Here is a 16,931-nt window from a genome sequence, read left to right on the forward strand (position 1 = left end):
TGAGTGGATAGATGGATGGATGTGTGAGTGGATGGATGGATGGGTGAATGGGAGAAGGGATGGTGGATGGATGGCTGAGTGGGTGGATGGATGGGGTGAATGGGAGAAGGGATGGTAGATGGATGGGTGAGTGGATATGTAGGTGGATGGATGGGTGGGTGGATGGATGGATGGATCAATGAGAAGGCAAACGAATGGGTAGATTAGGTAGATGGTTGAGTAAATAATGGATGAATGGATGCATGGGTGCATGAACAGACAGGTGAGTGGATGGACGAATGGACAGACGGACGGATGGGTAGACAAATGGACTAATAGGCTGTTTCCTCCACTAGGCATGTCGTTTTGCACATCCTTTAAGGCCCCACCCAGAGCTGCCCACCTCCCAGAGCTCCAGATACACCTCCTTGCTCCCATCCTGTCTGGTGTTTGGTCCCAGGCACGGTTTTGTCTGTGCCACCTTTGCTTCCTAGTGCCTTGGGGCCTAGTGCCACCGGCTGGGAGTGGAGTTGGGGAGTGTCCCTGATTGCCCCCCGCCCACACTTTGCAGGGAGCAGGTGCTTGGCAGAGAGCCTGTTGCTGTGGGAAGGGACCGGGGGCCCGGAGGGTTTGGCTGCTGGGTGCCGAGTGCTTGGTTGGAAAGGGAGGTTGCGGGGGTGGGGACAGCACGTGCTGTCGAGCACACGCGTCTCCTGCTCCAGGCTGGGCCGGAGCCCCAGAGTCCAGCCCACAGGCTGTCAGATGCCGCGTGCCTCTCACGGGGAGAGGCAGGCATCGGTTCCTGAAGACCAGCTGCTCTGGGTGAAAACCCTGGCTGGGATCCTAGTTTCTTTTACGTGGTAAAAATGTCGGTACATTATTTGCCTACCTTAGATCCTGCACAGGTGTCCTGAAATGTACCTAAAACGGGGGTCGGCCAGCTCTGTACGCAGCAGCCTACGTGCGGCGTCAGGATGTGACGTACTTGGAAGGTTGCTGCTTCCTGGTTACCAGCCAAGACAGTGTTGACAGTTCATCGTTCAGTAAACGTTCCCTCTGCACATAGTGGTAGATGACACAGCAGTAAATAAACGTCAGGGGGAAAATGCAGGCAAACATCAGAATAAAAGCAAGCATTTCTTGGAATTATCTGTTTTCCCCGAGCAGGGAGAGACACAGGAGGAAGAGTTTGAAGGGGCCACCTCTGTGCTGGTGGCCGAAGGTGAAGCCGTAGACTGGGCTCTGCTGTGTAACTTACAGCCGGGTGATTCAGTGGAGGGCGTGCCTGTCTTCTAGAAAGTTCCTGTGGTGATGGCAGCAGGGCTGCATTGGGCTGGGAGAGTTCAGGTGAGAGTCTGAAGTTAGAGGTGGCCAGGTGGGGCCTCGCCTGGCCGGGAGCAGCTTTCTGGGTGGATTCTGAGTTCGCGCCCCTGGCCTGGTGGGAAGGAGTTTTATTTAAAGATTATCACTTGATTTTTATTTTTGGGTGAGGCTGGGCCTGTGGAATCAGTCGTGTGCCAAGAGTACTCCTGCCTGAGAGATCTACTTTTACGGGTTTAAAAATAGCCGCAGAGCTGCTTTCCTTCCTCCCAGTAACTTCCCTGTGGGCTGGGCGTCGAGGCTGGGTGGAGGGCCGGGCCTCAGCCTCGCCGCCTGGGCCTGCGTGGGCCTGAGCTGACACATCTCCTTCGCCTTCCCTTGAATCAGGGTGGCCATTCACTCATCAGAGAATGTTCTGGGGGCTGCCCCGGAGTGCCCAGTCAGGTGGCCGTCCCTGCCCGTCTGCTTCCAGGCCCTGGGGAGGCCTGAAGGCTGGAGCAGGTGGATGCGCAGCCAGCCTGGCTGTGCTGGGACTTCCTTTAGCCTCTGTGGGAGGTTTCTGTGTGCGGTATGTCGCTCCGCCAGGCTCTTGTCCTGTCTCGGGGGCTCCTTGTCTGTGGCTGATGCTGCTTCGTTCCTTGGAGAGCAGGGAACCGTGCCGTCTGGATATGGGCAGGGCCGCCTGCTGCCTGCAGGACCGGAGCCGCTCTTCCTTCTGAGCGTCCCTAAACCTCACGCTAGAGCTTGACCCCCGGCTGCTACACGCCTGAGGGTCTGAGGGTCCCTCTGGGCACACAGTATCCCCTAGGCCTCCTTCTGTCTCTCCCTGGCCCTGACATATTTTGCTGCCCGACAGGTCTTGTGATGGGTTGATACGGGGGCAGGCCCCGGCCCATCGGGTAGCCATCCTGGTTTCCCTGTGTGCCCTGCACCCAGGCCGCCTCGCGTTCCTTCCTGACGATGAGATGGCTGACATGCTTTCCTGGGCATTGGGGAGCGAGCCCTGGATGAGAACCCACGAGGCAAGGACAGATTTCTCTTTTTTCAGGTGCTCCCTTGGAACTTGGGTTCTAGGGGTCCGACTCACTCCTTGGGCAGGCATTTTGGGCCTCTGGCCTCCTGCCGGCTTCCCTCCCATCCTGTGGCTGCTGTGACGAGGTCTGCTGTGTGCTCAGCCCGTCACAGCAGTCACTCGGCCCTGGAAGAGGCACAGCTTGCTGGGCTGGAAACAGTGCCACGGGATCCACACAAGCGGTGGCCTCTGATGTGGTGGCTCCTCTGCCCCTGTAGGGCCATGACTTTGTAGCCTGATGCCCTGGGCCATGGCTCCTACCCTTGGGTCTCCGCTTGTGACTTGGCCCCCGGCAGGTATGGTATCACGCACACCCAGAGAAGCCTCCCATCCCCTTGCAGTGCATGTGGCTGCCGCCTGGACTCTGTGCTCACACACGTCTTGCACTTGTCTGTGCCAGAGACAGGTGTGTAGGGGCTCTCGGGAGAGCAGGTGCCCCGTGCTGTTGTTAAGATGTGCTGTGTTTGGTCACGCGTTCCTGGGGTGCATGGATGACTCTGGAACATCCCCTCTGTCAGTGTTGTTCTCTGTGGGGCTTTAGAGAGACTCACTGTGCACTTTTCTGATGGGGCTGCCACGGTGGTGGCACTTGGGGATCCTGCTTCAGGTGCCTTTGGGGGCACAGCTGGAGGTGTCTCTCCTCTCCGCCTCCTGGAGGAGGCACAGTCCCCTCGGCCTTGCTCTCCTTGGAGAGCGTGGCGAGTCAGCCCGTCCCAGCTTCCAGCAGAGCCAAGAGGCTTCCCACCTGTGCCCAGTGTCATTCCTGCCTCAGGGAGGTGGGGGGGAAAAAGACAGAGCTCGGGGCCACTGGGGACCCTTCACTCCTGGAGGGCTTCCGGTGGTGGTGTGACCCAGGGACAGCCGGGGGCAGGAAAGTCCATGCCAGGTGGAAGGAAGAGGGGCTCCCAGCCTGCCTGGGCACTGGGGCTCCTTCACCTGACTCGATTGTCTCGAAGGAGACCGTTGTTGGCACAATCATGGCCCCACAGAGCGTCCGTGTCCCCCAAGCCTGCACATGTGGCCTCCTGTGGCAGAAAGGACCTTGTAATTGAGGATGAGTCACAGCGCCGAGGTGGACATGGTCCTGGATTATCTGGGGTCACACAGTCACAAGGGTCCCGAGAAGGAGGTGGCAGGAAGGTCAGACGTGGCCATGTGAGGGTGGGGTCAGAGGTCACAGTGATGTCATTGCTCCCTAGGAGCCATGAGCCAAGGAGTGCAGGGGACTTGGAGAGCTGGAAAGGCGGGAAATGGGTCTTTGGGGAGCTGGAGACCTAGGGAGACCCAGGTTGGACTTCTGCCACCAGAACTGTAAGAGAACGTGTTTGTGTTGTTTTAAGCTGCTGTGTGATTTTTCACAACAGCCACGGGAAACAAGTGCAGAGGTCACCAAGGGGCTCCGTGGCCTGTCCTGGATGTGGCCTCGCCCCCACCCCACCCTGCAGGACATCTCAGGCCTGATCTGTGGGGCAAGGGAGGGCTGTGGACGCGGGTGGCCCGGGGTCCTCGGTGTCTGTGGCTACTCAGGGCACGATGAGGCCCACGCCGGAGGCCAAGGGACCCAGAACCTCGGCAGCTGCCGCAGATTTTCGGGGCATAGATGCGTGAACGCCCAGCTCAGCACTTTCCTCTGGGCAGGAAATCGGCCCTCCTGTTTCTTTTCTTACTCGGGGAAGAGAAAGAAAAATTGATGATGGGGGATTTGCGCCGCCTTTGTCCTCTGGAAAGATACAGCTGTGCTCGGCACACTGCAGTTGACCTGAATGTGTCACCGCTGGGCAGGAGGCAGGCCTGGGAGGTGGCGTCATGGGACGTGCGGCCATCATTCCCGTCTTGGGAGAGACAGCAGCTTGGCCTCGCAGGGAGCCATTTGCTCGGAGATGGGAAGAGCTCACGAGAGATCAATGCTCCACCGCTGCAGCCAGTTTTGTATACTTAGTGTCCTCGTACCGGCAGGAATGACACTGGGCACAGGTGGGAAGCCTCTTGGCTCTGCTGGAAGCTGGGATGGGCTGACTCGCCCCACTGTCCGAGGAGCCCCATCCGCAAGACTGAAGGGACTCTGCCGCTGGCCGACTGGGGAGCCAGGTGTCATCAGGCTCTGAGCAGCGAGGATGGCAGGACTCTGGTGTTCACATTTGTCTGGGCTCTGCAGAGAGCCCAACCCCAGGAGGTCCAGGGTGGAAAGAGGGGTGGCTGCCTGAGGCCCCGTGACCTCTGAACCCAGGCTTGTGACACGGCAGGCACGCCACGACATGCTGGGCTCCAGGAGGGCTCCGTGTCCTCCTCCATGGCATCCATCCCTGGGCTGGGACTGGCCCCCTTGGGCCAGGCTTTGGCCACTGCTCTGCCACGTGGTGGAACCTGGCCTGAGACTGCCGCCCTGTCACGGTTTAGTGACTCCAGGAAGGGGTGTGGAAGCAGCCCCATTTAGGAAAATGTGGTTTCCTGTTACCCATGCAGGGAGGGCCCCGAGTGCCTCTCTGACCTATGGATGGAGAGGCACGTGGGCAAAGGCCAAGACCAGAGGAGGCGGTGTGTGGGTGCCAAGAGTGAGCCCGGGAAAGTACCAGAGCCCTCCGGCCTTGGCCTGCTCCACCCAAGAGCCCGGCCGGGAGCGAGGCTGCCCAGTGTGACACATCTTACCTCTGTGTTCCCACGAGATAAAGTCACTGCCACAACATGAAGACAGAGGCATGAGAAGGAGCCACCCCATGGCTGTCTCTGAACTCTCCCCAGCTGGCTCTGAATTCGGAGCTGAGCCAGGTGGACGCACCCCTCTGGGGAGAAACACTGTGGACGGGGCGCCTGGTTCCCTCCTTTGTTTATCCAGCGACCCTCGATTCAGCCACTTCTGTTTGCCAGGCACACCGAGGGAGGGGCAGCAGGCTGAGAACTGGGTCCCGTGGAGGTGGCTGGGTGGGTATGGGAGGGCGGCATCCGTCTCAGACGGGCCAAGATGCCCAGGCTCTCCTGGGTGCTGGTGGGCAGTGACCCCTGTTGGAGGAAGGGTCCCCAGGGTCTTCCTGCCTTGGGGCATGGACCTACCCACCAAGGGGTCCAGGGCCAGGCTGGGGCCAGCCCGGGCCCACACAGTGGTGGAACCTGGCCACATCGGCGGGTTGGGGACCTGGGTCCCTGGAGAAATGTAGCCGTGCCGGGGCCTGATGCTTCTCCTCAGGACTGAGGGGAGGGCGGCTCTGGAGAGAAGCAGCCTGACGAGACCAGGCAGATCACGAGGACAGGCCCAGTGCCCCCCGGGCCCCACAGGGAGGGTCTTCTCTAGGTGGGCTTAGCTGCCCTGGGGGTTCTGGAGTCCAGGATGCTGAAGGACGTGGAAACCATACTTGGAGAAGGGCCAGTGCCAGCAGGCGGGGGAGCGAGGCAGAGCTCCAGACACCCACACTAAGCAAATGCATCCTGGCCCTTGGCAAATCCGAGTCTTTTCTCACTGGTCAGTAACTGCGTCCAGTGAGCCACCAGTGCCCCCAGTGGGGGTGGGGCCGGTAAGATACGGGCACCTGTCTCTTCCCTCTTGGGTACTGTGAGCCTGTGGCTGTCAGGCAGGAAGGTTGACTGACCTTTGGCTTCTGGGTTCAGTGACCCCAGACCGCCGCAGGCTGCTCCAGACCTAGGCACGGCCCCCTGCTGTTTCTGCATGGCTGCTCCTGGATATTGGCAGGGACCAGGGTCTGAGGCTGTCATACTGCCCTTGGCCTCAATTTTGGAGTCTTAGGCCTGGCCCTGTGGCCCCAAGTTACGTGGTGAGGTGTCCAGGACAGGAAAGGAAGCTACTGGGGTCAGGACAGTGGGGGAGGAGCAAGGGCCTCAGACTTGCCCTCAGGTGACCCAGCACCCTTGGTTTTAGGAGGAGGCAGGGATGGGACAGAGGAAGCAGAAGAGAGGCAGAGTCCCCTGTCTCTCCTGTCTCTTCAAGTGGCGGAAGTGTCTTGACTTCCAGAGGCTGCCTGCACTCCCTGGCTCCTGGCCCCTTCCGTCTTCAGTCTTTCAGTCTCTCCGACCTCTGGCCTCTGACTCTGCTTCCTCCCTCTGCCTGGATGCTCTTTCCCTGGGTCTCCGGGAACGCGCTGTGTTCCCTCCAGGTCTGACTTAGACCTCACCTTTTCTGAGGCTTACCTGCAGCAGCCCTGTGTCCGGCCCGCCCTGTGCTCTTCTCAGGCTCCTTGGCCAGCTCGAGCTGTGGGCTGTCCCTGCTGGCCCAGGACACACATCTGTGCCGCTGATGTGTCCCAGAACCTCGCCCAGCTCATGGAGGTGCCGGGTGGGTGTGGAGGGCTGGCCGGGTGCGGTCAGCAACCTCTCCACAGGTGTCCTTGGCATGGCGGCACGTGGTGAAATGGCTTTTGTGTTCTGTGTTCAACGTTATGAAGGACAGTGAGGAGATTCACACCCTTGCTTCACCCAGCTCTTGCCTCGGTCATGTAAGAGGAGCCCCGTTAATAGTTCCTGCCCAGGAGGAAGGGCTGGGTGGGGACCAGTGCACGCCCTGCCATGTGAGCGCCCCGCACCCTGGAGGAAGATCAGGTGCTCAGGTCCGCTCACAGAGCAGAGACCCCACTGCTGTTTCTGAGTCAGGCACCCCAGAGTCAGAGGGCCTGCGTGGACATGAGCGATGGTCACCTGGCCATTCTCTTCCCCACAGAGGAGGAGCTCCGGAAGCTTCGAGAAGAAACCAATGCAGAGATGCTGCGGCAGGAGCTGGACCGGGAGCGGCAGCGGCGGATGGAGCTGGAGCAGAAGGTGCAGGAGGTGCTGAAGGCCAGGTACCTCGCCCTCCTCAGTCCCCACCTCCCCTCCAGCCTCTGCTGTACCCAGAGCATCCCGGCAGTGTCACCCTTCGCCCTGGAGAGGCCTGGGGGTGAGGGTGGGCCCGGCTCTGACTGCCCAGGGATAGGTCCTGCCTGTGCTCCAGTGGTCTGGAAAAGGGGGACCCTGGGGCAGGTGCTCCTGCCAGCCCCAGGCCTGGGGCCAGGCCGACTGAAGAGAGGCGTGGCATGGGGCCTGCAGAGCCCCCGAGACACCTCCTGGCCTGCAGGTGACCCATTCTGTGCATCCTGCCCTAGCACCCCACCCTGGGGGCCTGCCCAGCCTCTTAGGATCTTCCCAGGACCGGCCCTCCCAGCGCTGCCTGTGTGTGCTCCCATGCTCCCTGTCTGCCCCAGCCACACTGCAGCCCCTCAGGGTGCCCTGTGGCCCCCGCTCCCCCATCCTAGCTCCCCACTCCATGTCCTGGAGTGCCAGTGCCGCCCCTGCTCCCAGAGGGCCCGTTCACAGCTGACGTCTGTGCCCTTGGTGGGGGGTCCCATGTGGGGCCCCCAAGTACTCACGGCCTCCTTCCTCACCCTGCCCTGTGCCTCACGGTGCTGCCAGCAGGAAGCAGGGCACCCAGGGCCCCAGCACAGGTTACAAAGCCAGTGCGCTCCTGTAGCGCTAACACCACGGGGCTCCGTGTCTTCAGCACAAGTTTAAACTGGTGCCTGGTGGATAAGGTCAGGGAGCTCAGGCCACTCACCTCTGGCTCCCAGGCCTTCCACTCAGCCTCCACTCCAGCAGCCTCCTGCCTCGGCCTCCACCTCAGCCTCCGTGCTCTCAGCCTCCCCCCTCAGTTTCCACCTAGCCTCCCCACCAACATCTAGTTCTTCAGCCTCCCCTCTCAGGTTCTACCCAGCCTCCACTCTCAGCCTCCCTCTAGCCTGCACTCAACCTACCCTTACCTTCCCACTCAGACTCCCCCTGTGTCTCCCACCTCGGCCTCCCACCACCACTGACCACACCTTTGTCCGTGGCCCCCATGACCTTCACCCTGGCTGAGCACTGACTGCCCACTCCGAGGGCTCCAGGGGCCAAGTACCATTGTTAGGACTCCAAGTGTCGCAGCTTAGCTGGCCCTGAGGAGGCGGCTTCCTTCAACACCCTCAGGTTTAGTGTGTGGGAAGGCGGGGCATCCGATGGGCTTGCTCCCACTTCTCCCCTGCCTGCCTCCTGCAGGTCAGCATGACCTTACAGAGTGCCCTGGAGGAGGTCATGTGGGGGGATCCAGCTCGTGTGGGGGAGGGAGTGGCCTCACTTTCCTATTCCGCTCTGGCAGAACCTCCCAGACCAGAAGTGGGTGCATGGGCCCCGGCAGGTGCTGTACCTGATGCTGAACCTTCTGTGAAAATCCACAGAAGCTCAAAGCTCAAAGCTCAAATGACATTTAATTATGTAGAGGTGCAACAGAGACCTGACCCAGGGACAGGTGTGGTCCCCAGGCATATGACCTCAGTGCCATCCCCTCATGGGACGCTGCTTCTCCCCCACTGGCTAAGGTGGCCTGAGGCTGTCCCCTCGGCCCTGCTCCCTGTGTTCTGATTCCCGTCCTTTTGCCCCACCAGCCCCACTCCAGGGTCTGGTCCTCATCTTTTACCAAAGCCCCTTGGTGGCAGCTGTGCCCAGCCTGGGTCAGCTATGAGGATACAGGGAGCCCTGTCTCGCCCAGTCTTGGCCTTGGGAATAGGTGGGGAGGGGACAGTAAAGGAACATGCAGGCTGTGACCCAGGAAGTGGAACATGCAGGCTATGACCCAGGAAGTGGAAGCTGAAGCTCCTGGAAGCATGAAGGGCCCTCCCCTGCTTTACATGGGGGCGGCACTTAGGAACCTTCTGGGAGCCTGGTGGAGAAGGGGTGAAGGAAGAGCAGTCCCAGGCAGAGTGACCTCCTCTTTCCTTGTCATCCTGCTGCAGATCTGGGGTGGGTCTGGGCGGCTGTGGTCTGTCCAGGGTGGGTAGGTGTGTGAGAGCACACACAAACACGCAGACACATGTGTGCACATACCGCACACATGCACACACACCACAGGCTCTGAAGCTGCAGGATTAAAGCACAGCAATTCTGTTTATGCAAACCTCTATTTTGGTTTTTAAGAAAATTCTGTCACCTTGGTTTAAGGCTACTTGTTAGCGGCAGAGGTTCTCTCCATTGTGGATCCAAAGCCCCCTGAAAACCACGTCTGCTTACCTGGCCCTGCCCTGTGCTCTGCCCTCTGTTCTTTTCTCAGGGTTCACTCCTCCCCCAACTTCCTCCCTCCCTCTCCCCCCACCAAAAGCCTGAGTTAGGAAGGTCAGGGGCAACCACATAGCACTTGGCCTGGTTCTGTGCTGCACCTGTTCACGGGCCTTGGCTGGAGGGGCTGGGTGTGGGACAGAAGCAGACCCTGGTGGCCGTCTAGTGGCCTGCCCAGCCCAGCAGGTCTTGGAGTAGGCTGAGCTAGGAACTGGGCACAGGCCGCTGGCAGGCAGCATCCAGCCTGTGGCCTGGCGCGGTGCCTAATAAATACATGTGTGTTGATCAGTATCTTCTCATTAGCAGACGTGTTGGTGACATGAGGGTGTTCTGAGCTTGAAGATAAAGGAGCAACTGGGTTAAAGTGAATTAAAAGGCTGCTGAGAGCCACTGTGTAGTTGTTTAGCAACAAAATGTGTGCCTGTTAGGAAGGCAACTCTGTGCTTGCCTGGCTCTGCTTGGAACCCGTGTTTGAGCGGTGGGACTCCGGAGACAGGCCCGCTGTCCCTGAGCGCTTCTGGGCGGTGTGCAGTCACCAGGGCCCTGGAGGTTCGCGCAGCCTGACCGTGCACGGAGTTTTGAACTTACAGACCTCTTATCTCTTCTCCCCCTGCTTTCTAAGAACCGAGGAGCAGACGGCTCAGCAGCCCCCGAAAGGGCAGGCCCAGGCCAACAATGGAGCAGGTACGCCCTGGTGGGCGGGCGGGCGGGTGCGCGTCACCTGCTGGTTCTGCAGGCCCAAGCTAACAATGAAGCAGGTACCCTCAGCAGCGGGCGGGCGGCAGGTGCTGGTTCTGTGCCCGGGCACCCGCTGGCATCCGGGAGTCTCCTCCCGTCGGAACTGGGTTAGTGTCTCTCGTGCGAGCGGTGAGTCATCGTAGTCGTCATTGCAAGTTTCCAGTCACTCAACCAAATCGTGACGGCGTATTCTTCGGGGAATACGCACGTTCGCTGTTTCAGCCCTGCCCCGTGGAACGGCAGTGTGAGAGCCATGCTGGTCACTGCCGCTGCCCTGGCGGCCTTCCCGAAGGGGACCAAGTGGGCAGTGGGGCCGTGGTGGCTTGCGGTTGCGGAGTGGGAGGCTGTGTGCCCTGTTTCCTCTCCTCGTCCTCCATCCCTGAGCGACTGTTCTTTATCTTGCCCCTCGCCCTGCAGGCAGCCGGCACATTCCCTGCACCTGGGGGTTGGCAAATTCCAGCCCCGTCCCCCGGCCTCACAGGTTTAAATGGTTACATTTCATGACTAGAGAACATTGTATAAACCTGAAATTTCAGTCTGTAAATAAAGTCTGTGGGACAGAGCCAGCCGATTCGCTTATGACTGGGATGAGTTTTCCAACCCCACGTGTACCCTCCCCTTAAAAACTCTGTCAGGCTGCTGTGGGGGCCGGAAAAAGCCCCAGGAGCCTGCCCTGGCCCCACCCTCCCTGCCCAGGTGGCCTCAGGGTACACAGACCTCAGCCCCCTCGGCCTGTGGCTCTTGAGCCACTGCCCTGAGACTGCAGCCCCCCAGGTATGGTGACCACCAGCTCTCTGGTCCCAGGGCCCAAACTGTGGCAGGGCAGCACCCGCTGCGGGCAGCTCCTCCTTGGCCTTCTGAAGGGAGGGACCAGCCTGCTTCCCTGAGCCCCGCCTGCTTCCTTGAGCCCCCATTCCGAAGGATTCTTCTGGTTTTCCGTGATGGAAGTCGCTTTCTAGAGGTCTTGGCTTTTGGTGGACAGTGCTGGTCATCAGCACGACGTCCCTGTGTCTCACCCTGGGTTGGCTGTGCTTGCCAGGCACCCCCAGCCCGGGACACAGCCTCCCACCGCACTGTCCATTGACGCTCAGGATATGCGGGGCCAGGGCAGTGACCCCTCCAGCCGCTTCCTGACAGCCCAGAGGTGGAAAGGGGATTTGATACAGACTGCTGAGGGGTCCAGCCGCAGCCTGGACGGACGGGCTACCCACTGACGAGAGCCCAGGGTGGGCAGAGAGCTGGGGACAGGGCATGAAAAGCACAGAGACCCCCCCACCCCGCAGTGAGGCCTTCATGGCCAGAGCAGCTCTGCTCTGTGCTGATTGGTTTGTACTTCGTGTCTTCAGAGGACCGAGCCTTCAAAGTCCCTTGTATAAGGGCCCTTCATGTCCCTGCCCCACCCCCAAGTGTTCCCTGTGCCTCACTGGGCCGCTGCCCCCTGCAGAGCGCCGGAGCCAGGGTCTGTCCTCGCGCCTGCAGAAGTGGTTCTATGAGAGGTTTGGGGAGTACGTGGAGGACTTCCGGTTCCAGCCCGAGGAGAACACCGTGGAGGCGGAGGAGCCCCTCAGCGCCCGCAGGTGGGGGTCGCTGAGCCTGGGCTGCCTGTGCCTTCGTGGCCCCGGTACCTGGCTGAAGCTTCAGTGGGTGGGCCAGCCTTTGTCACCATAGGCCAAAGCTGTCTGCGAGAGCTCCTGGCACAGCTGTCTGTTGTGCCCAGCCTTCTGGGGGCCATGCCTGGCAGGGGCCCACAAGGCCCACTTGGGGGCAGCAGAGCTGTGTGCATCCACTCTGCTCTCAGCTGTGGATTGTGACCGTTGTGTGGGGATGCGGTCTGGGGGCTCTGCCCACTGCCTGGGGCCTTCCTTGGCTCATGAGCCTGATCAGTAAACCTTGGCTCCCCTGCCAGGCACTCAGAGGCCCTGGGGGTCCCAGGGGAGCCAGGCTAGCAAAGGCCCTGCTCTTGAGGTCTTCTGTTCTGGGGACTTGGGTGGGAGACGAGGGGACAATTTCATTGGCGAGTTGCCCCTGCCTTCCAGTGCCAGCTTAGGGCGTGGCACTGAGAGCCATCCTGGCACACCCTGCTGTGCTGAGCCGCTGTGCATGGCCGTTCTGTGTGCTCAGGGGGTCCCAGGCTCTTGAGACATCCTCCCTGCCCCCTGCAGAGCCAGCGGAACTGGGCAGTGGAGACCGCAGGGCCGGTAGGTACGCTAACCCTGGCTCCCATCTCCCCTTCTCTCTTAGGTTGACTGAAAACATGAGGCGTCTCAGTGAGTACCAGAGCTCTGCATGGCGCCCGCGCTGCTCGGTGTTGGGGGGCCCTGGCAGTGGGGACTCTGGGATTCTGAGCCGAGCCGACTCTCTGGGAGATGTTGTTAGGGGCTCCTGCTGTCAGTGCTGACCACTGCGGTCTGCTCTGTCCCCAGAGCGTGGTGCCAAGCCTGTCACTAACTTTGTGAAGAACCTCTCTGCCTTATCCGACTGGTACTCCGTCTACACGTCTGCCATCGCCTTCACCGTGAGTGGGTCCTCCAGGGGCCGGGCGGGGTGGGTGGAGACATTCGCCACGTGATCAGGCACTGTCCCGGGATGGGAGGTAGCCCCCATGGTGCTTCCCCAGGCCCCAGGGACATGCTCATTTCTCCTGCTGTAAAATGGGTTCAGTGATGCCAATATCCAGCTGGGGGTGGCTTCAAGGACCAGAGATGTGGGGCGTGGCCTGGGACTAGCCTGCAGGGCCCCGACCCCAGAGTCCCCTCGGGAAAGGCCTCTTGGCACTCACCCTGTGGTGCGGTGGCTGCGCTGCTGAGGGCCACAGAGAACTTGATCCTGGGCCCAGGGCACCGGATAAGGGCAGGGCAGCACAAGGGGACCCAGCCCGGCCTCTGTGCGCCATGAATCCTGAGGGATTGGAGGACATCAGGGCCAGCATTGCTGGGGCCCTGGGGAAAGGGAGCCAGCCGCCGTGCCTGGAACTGCCCTGTGGGACAGGAGACACACCACCTGTGTCTCAGGACTTGGTCCTCCCAGGGAGCCCTCTGACCTGGGTTGGAGGCTATGCCTCCAGCACGAGGAAGATACAGGTTCTCCACTCGGTTGCTGGGTCCTCCAGGCCAAAGAGGGGGTGTCCACAGCTTGGCACCATCCAGGGCTCCCAAAGGCAGCTCTGTCTTGCCAAGTGGGCCCCTTGGGAGAGGTCCCCACATGGCCTCAGCCTGGGTCAGGCTCTCCAGAAAGTCCCTGAAGCCTGTGGCCCTGTGCCTGCCCTAGGCACTTACCGTCCACCTGGGACATGGGCACTTTGTACACTCACAGATGAAGGATGGGTGCTGGGGCAGTGGCTGCACCCTGGCCCTGGAAGGCCTCTTCTCCCGCCACCCCTCACAGATGCTTTGCTATGGGAGGCCATTGCCACCTGGGCCCCAGAGGCCCCTGTGCCGCGTCTCTTTCACTAAGAGATGAGCCCCAGACCGGCGCTGCCCTCAGGCCCCACCTCCAGCCCTGCCCTGTCTGCGCCTCTGCTCCGTGTCCCGGGCTCCATGCTGGGCACAGATGGTGTCTGGCTTGAAGGTGGCCCCAGGCATGGACCTAGCTCGTCCTCAGCCAGTGCTTGGCCATCTCACCCTGCCAAGCTGAGTCCTGGTGATGCCCCAAGTCTGGTGCCTGGGAGCCACACCCGGGGCAGGCGGGACCCCCATGTGGAACATGCTGCCGCCCTCTGACCCCAGGACATGCTTCTCTATCCTCCCACCTCCCTGAGTGACTCCTCGCTTCCACCCGCTGCTCTTAAACCAGGAAAGCAGCCCTTCCTCCGCCTTCCCCGTCAGATGGGCCCTCTGAGTGTCTGGAGAGCCGGGGGTTGGCCTGGTCTGCCCGCTGGGGCTGCCTGGTTGGGGGAGGTGGGAGGGATGCGCCTCGTCCTGAACCACACTGTCGGGGGCCTGACGCCTGTCTCTCACCCGCAGGTGTACATGAATGCCGTGTGGCACGGCTGGGCCATCCCATTGTTCCTATTTCTAGCAATTCTGAGGTTGTCCCTCAATTACCTCATCGCCAGGTAGGTGGGCCGGTTTGCCCCGGCCACTCTCCCACCCTGTGTGTGGCTGTGCTGTCTCCCTGTATCTCACACAGCTGTAACCCCAGCTGGGTATGTCACGCACGGATGTTTCAGGGGTGGTCCCCTGACAGCCTCCAGAGACCCCCAGACAGGGCGGCTGCCCCCTCCCTGGTTTGCTAGAGATGGTAGTGGGAAGTTCCCAGATCCCCCAGCAGCCCCTTCCTGGGGCAGCCAGCAGAGCCAGTGCACGGCTGTTCGCACCTCCCCGAACGTCACAGGGACTTCTCCCCGGCCTCAGTGGCGGGGGGTGGGGGGGTGAAGCCAGCAGAGCTCAACCCCCTGGAAGGCTGGACTGGGAACGAGTTTCAGTCTCCTGCAGACAGCACGCCCATGTGACCGACACGTCAACCCTGGCCTGAGTCAGGCCCTTGTGTCACTCCTTGTACCCCCTCTGAGTACCCTCTTCCTGTGGAGGCTGAGGGGGGCTCTGGAAGCCCACAGCCTGGGACAGACCCCAGTCCTGGCATGGCTGGGCCTGTCTTAGCCTGCGGTTACCCCCAGGAGTGAAGCTCAGCCTTGCACGAGGGCTGAGGGGGGAGCTGGGATTCTCTACTTGGACTTGGCCATTCAAAAGTTTGCACTTCTATGCACCATGTTTCTAGATGGTTTTCTGTGCCTGCCCCAGTTGGCTCATTTGAAAATGTTTTTGTAGAAATCACTTAAATACTCTGGAAGCGGTCGTTGGTATCCAGAACTGGGCAGGATGAGCTCGGACGCTTGCTGATGCCACCCCAGCTGGCTGATGCTGAAGGGCTGCCCTCCCCACACCTCTGGCCACTTTTCAGTGTGTCCCCTGTGGCCAGAAGGGCCCCAGGGAAGGGGCTGCTGGGGGTGACAGGAGTTGTCTGCCCTCACAGCAGGGGGCTTCAAGGGGCCTTTTTCTCCCCATTGGGCAGCGTAGAAAGGCAAAGAAGGACTCCCTCCAAGCCCAGCTGGGCATGCAGGGCTGGAGATTAGATGCCATTCCCTGCCTTGGGTGGTGCTGTTTTAAAGGTATGTGTGTTTTCTGTTCGCCAGGGGCTGGCGGATACAGTGGAGCATCGTGCCGGAAGTGTCTGAGCCCGTGGTAGGTCGCTGGAGGGCGCAGGGTCTCTGACTGTGTCCATCACATCAGGCCTCACAGCCTGTGGGCGCCGCTCCAGGAAGCCTCTGGAGGAGGCTGTGTGGCATTCTTGGTAGCCCTGCCCTGGCCCAAAGAGGAGGGAAGGAGGCCAGCCCCTGCCTAGCCCCGAGCCCAGGGAGGCTGCAGCCCGGCCCCCTTACTATGCCAGGTTTGCTGTGCAAGGAGCAGATTGCCTGGCCCTGGCCTGTCCTAGCTGAGGCTTCCCAGCAAGGATGTGATATGGCAGGGTGGGGGACATCAAGGGGCCGCTGTGGCCCCCACATCCCCCCCAGGTAGGGTGGTGAGCAATAAGCTGGACAAGTGGACCTGGTCACATCTGAGACTCAAGAATCCACCTCTTGGAGGCTGCGGTGAGCCGAGATCCTGCCCCTGCACTCCAGCCTAGGCGACAGAGCAAGACTCTGTCTCAAAAAAACAAAACAACAACAAAAAACCCACCTCTGGCCCACTGCCTGACTTTGTAAATAAAGTTTTATTGGCACATAGACACGCCCATTCATTTACACATTGTTGCATCTGCTTTGGCACTACTGTTGAGTAGCTGACAGACCACATGGCTCTGGAAGCCAAAAATATTCACTACCTGGCCCTTTACAGAAGTTTGCTCTAGAGGGAGACTGTGGCCCATGGGGCAGGACCACCCGACATGGGCAGGAGGGAGGCCTCGACGCCTCCCTTAGTCGGACATCTCAGTGCCTGTCTCTTGCGTGGAGCACAAGGGGTCCGGGGAAGTGCCTGGAGGAGGCAGGCCATTGCCCGCCCAGTGCTGGGACCCGGGAAACTTCGGGAAGCTCTTAATGAATGGGAGACAAGCAGGACCAGGACTCCCATTGGCTGGGCCTCAGTTTCCTTGCCTGTAAGTGAGGGAGGGCAGCTGTGAAGGTGAACTCTGAGTCGGAGCATCTGCTCAGCCACTGCAGGGGCAGCTCTGCCCAGCTCCTGTTGGGTGCCTGAAGTCAGGGACACAGGATGAGATTTCACCCTCAGCCCAGAGGGGTGTCCTCCTGGTACCAGGTCCCCAAGGGACGTACCATCCCTCTGAGCTGTGTGGGGACAGCAGAGTCCCTGGGGCTAGGAGGGCGCCCTACTGTGCTGTCAGTCATTTCTCTGAACTGCTAAATTTCAGTGGAAAATTCTCTTTCCCCTTTGACTGAAGGAACCTCCAAAGGAAGACTTGACTGTGTCTGAGAAGTTCCAGCTGGTGCTGGACGTTGCCCAGAAAGCCCAGGTACTGCCACGGGCACCAGCCAGGGGCATGTCTACGCTGGCCACAGGCGCTGGCCAGGGGCGTGTCTACGCTGGCCTCAGCTGGTGCCAGGGAGGGCTGAACCCTGACACTGAAGGCCCAGTTTACCCACTGTCAGCTGACCTGTAGTCACCCTGCCCTTACATGGCCATTACAACGACTCTGGTGGGTGGGGAAGGACTCTCCTGATTCAGCCTCTGCTGATGGTGGGCGGGGCCTGGACCAGGGCAGAGCCCCTGGAAGGACCCTCCTGATTCAGCCTCTGCTGATGGTGGGC

At 60.7% G+C, this 16,931-nt stretch overlaps 1 protein-coding gene across 2 annotated transcripts in view; it reads left to right on the forward strand.

The window, feature by feature from the left end:
• Nucleotides 1-16,931, forward strand: part of GRAMD4 (GRAM domain containing 4) — an 86,256-nt gene that overhangs the window by 57,025 nt on the left and 12,300 nt on the right. For both annotated transcript variants that reach the window (XM_017529440.2, XM_017529441.2), the window contains exons 4-11: nt 7,035-7,155; nt 10,056-10,117; nt 11,616-11,748; nt 12,413-12,438; nt 12,595-12,686; nt 14,134-14,225; nt 15,303-15,351; nt 16,565-16,636. In XM_017529440.2, coding sequence (XP_017384929.1) covers nt 7,035-7,155; nt 10,056-10,117; nt 11,616-11,748; nt 12,413-12,438; nt 12,595-12,686; nt 14,134-14,225; nt 15,303-15,351; nt 16,565-16,636 — 647 coding nt within the window. The remainder of the gene's footprint in view (nt 1-7,034; nt 7,156-10,055; nt 10,118-11,615; nt 11,749-12,412; nt 12,439-12,594; nt 12,687-14,133; nt 14,226-15,302; nt 15,352-16,564; nt 16,637-16,931) is intronic.

This window comes from Cebus imitator, unplaced genomic scaffold (genome assembly GCF_001604975.1).
Source record: "Cebus imitator isolate Cc_AM_T3 unplaced genomic scaffold, Cebus_imitator-1.0 Scaffold59, whole genome shotgun sequence".
Taxonomy (NCBI): Eukaryota; Metazoa; Chordata; class Mammalia; order Primates; family Cebidae; genus Cebus; species Cebus imitator.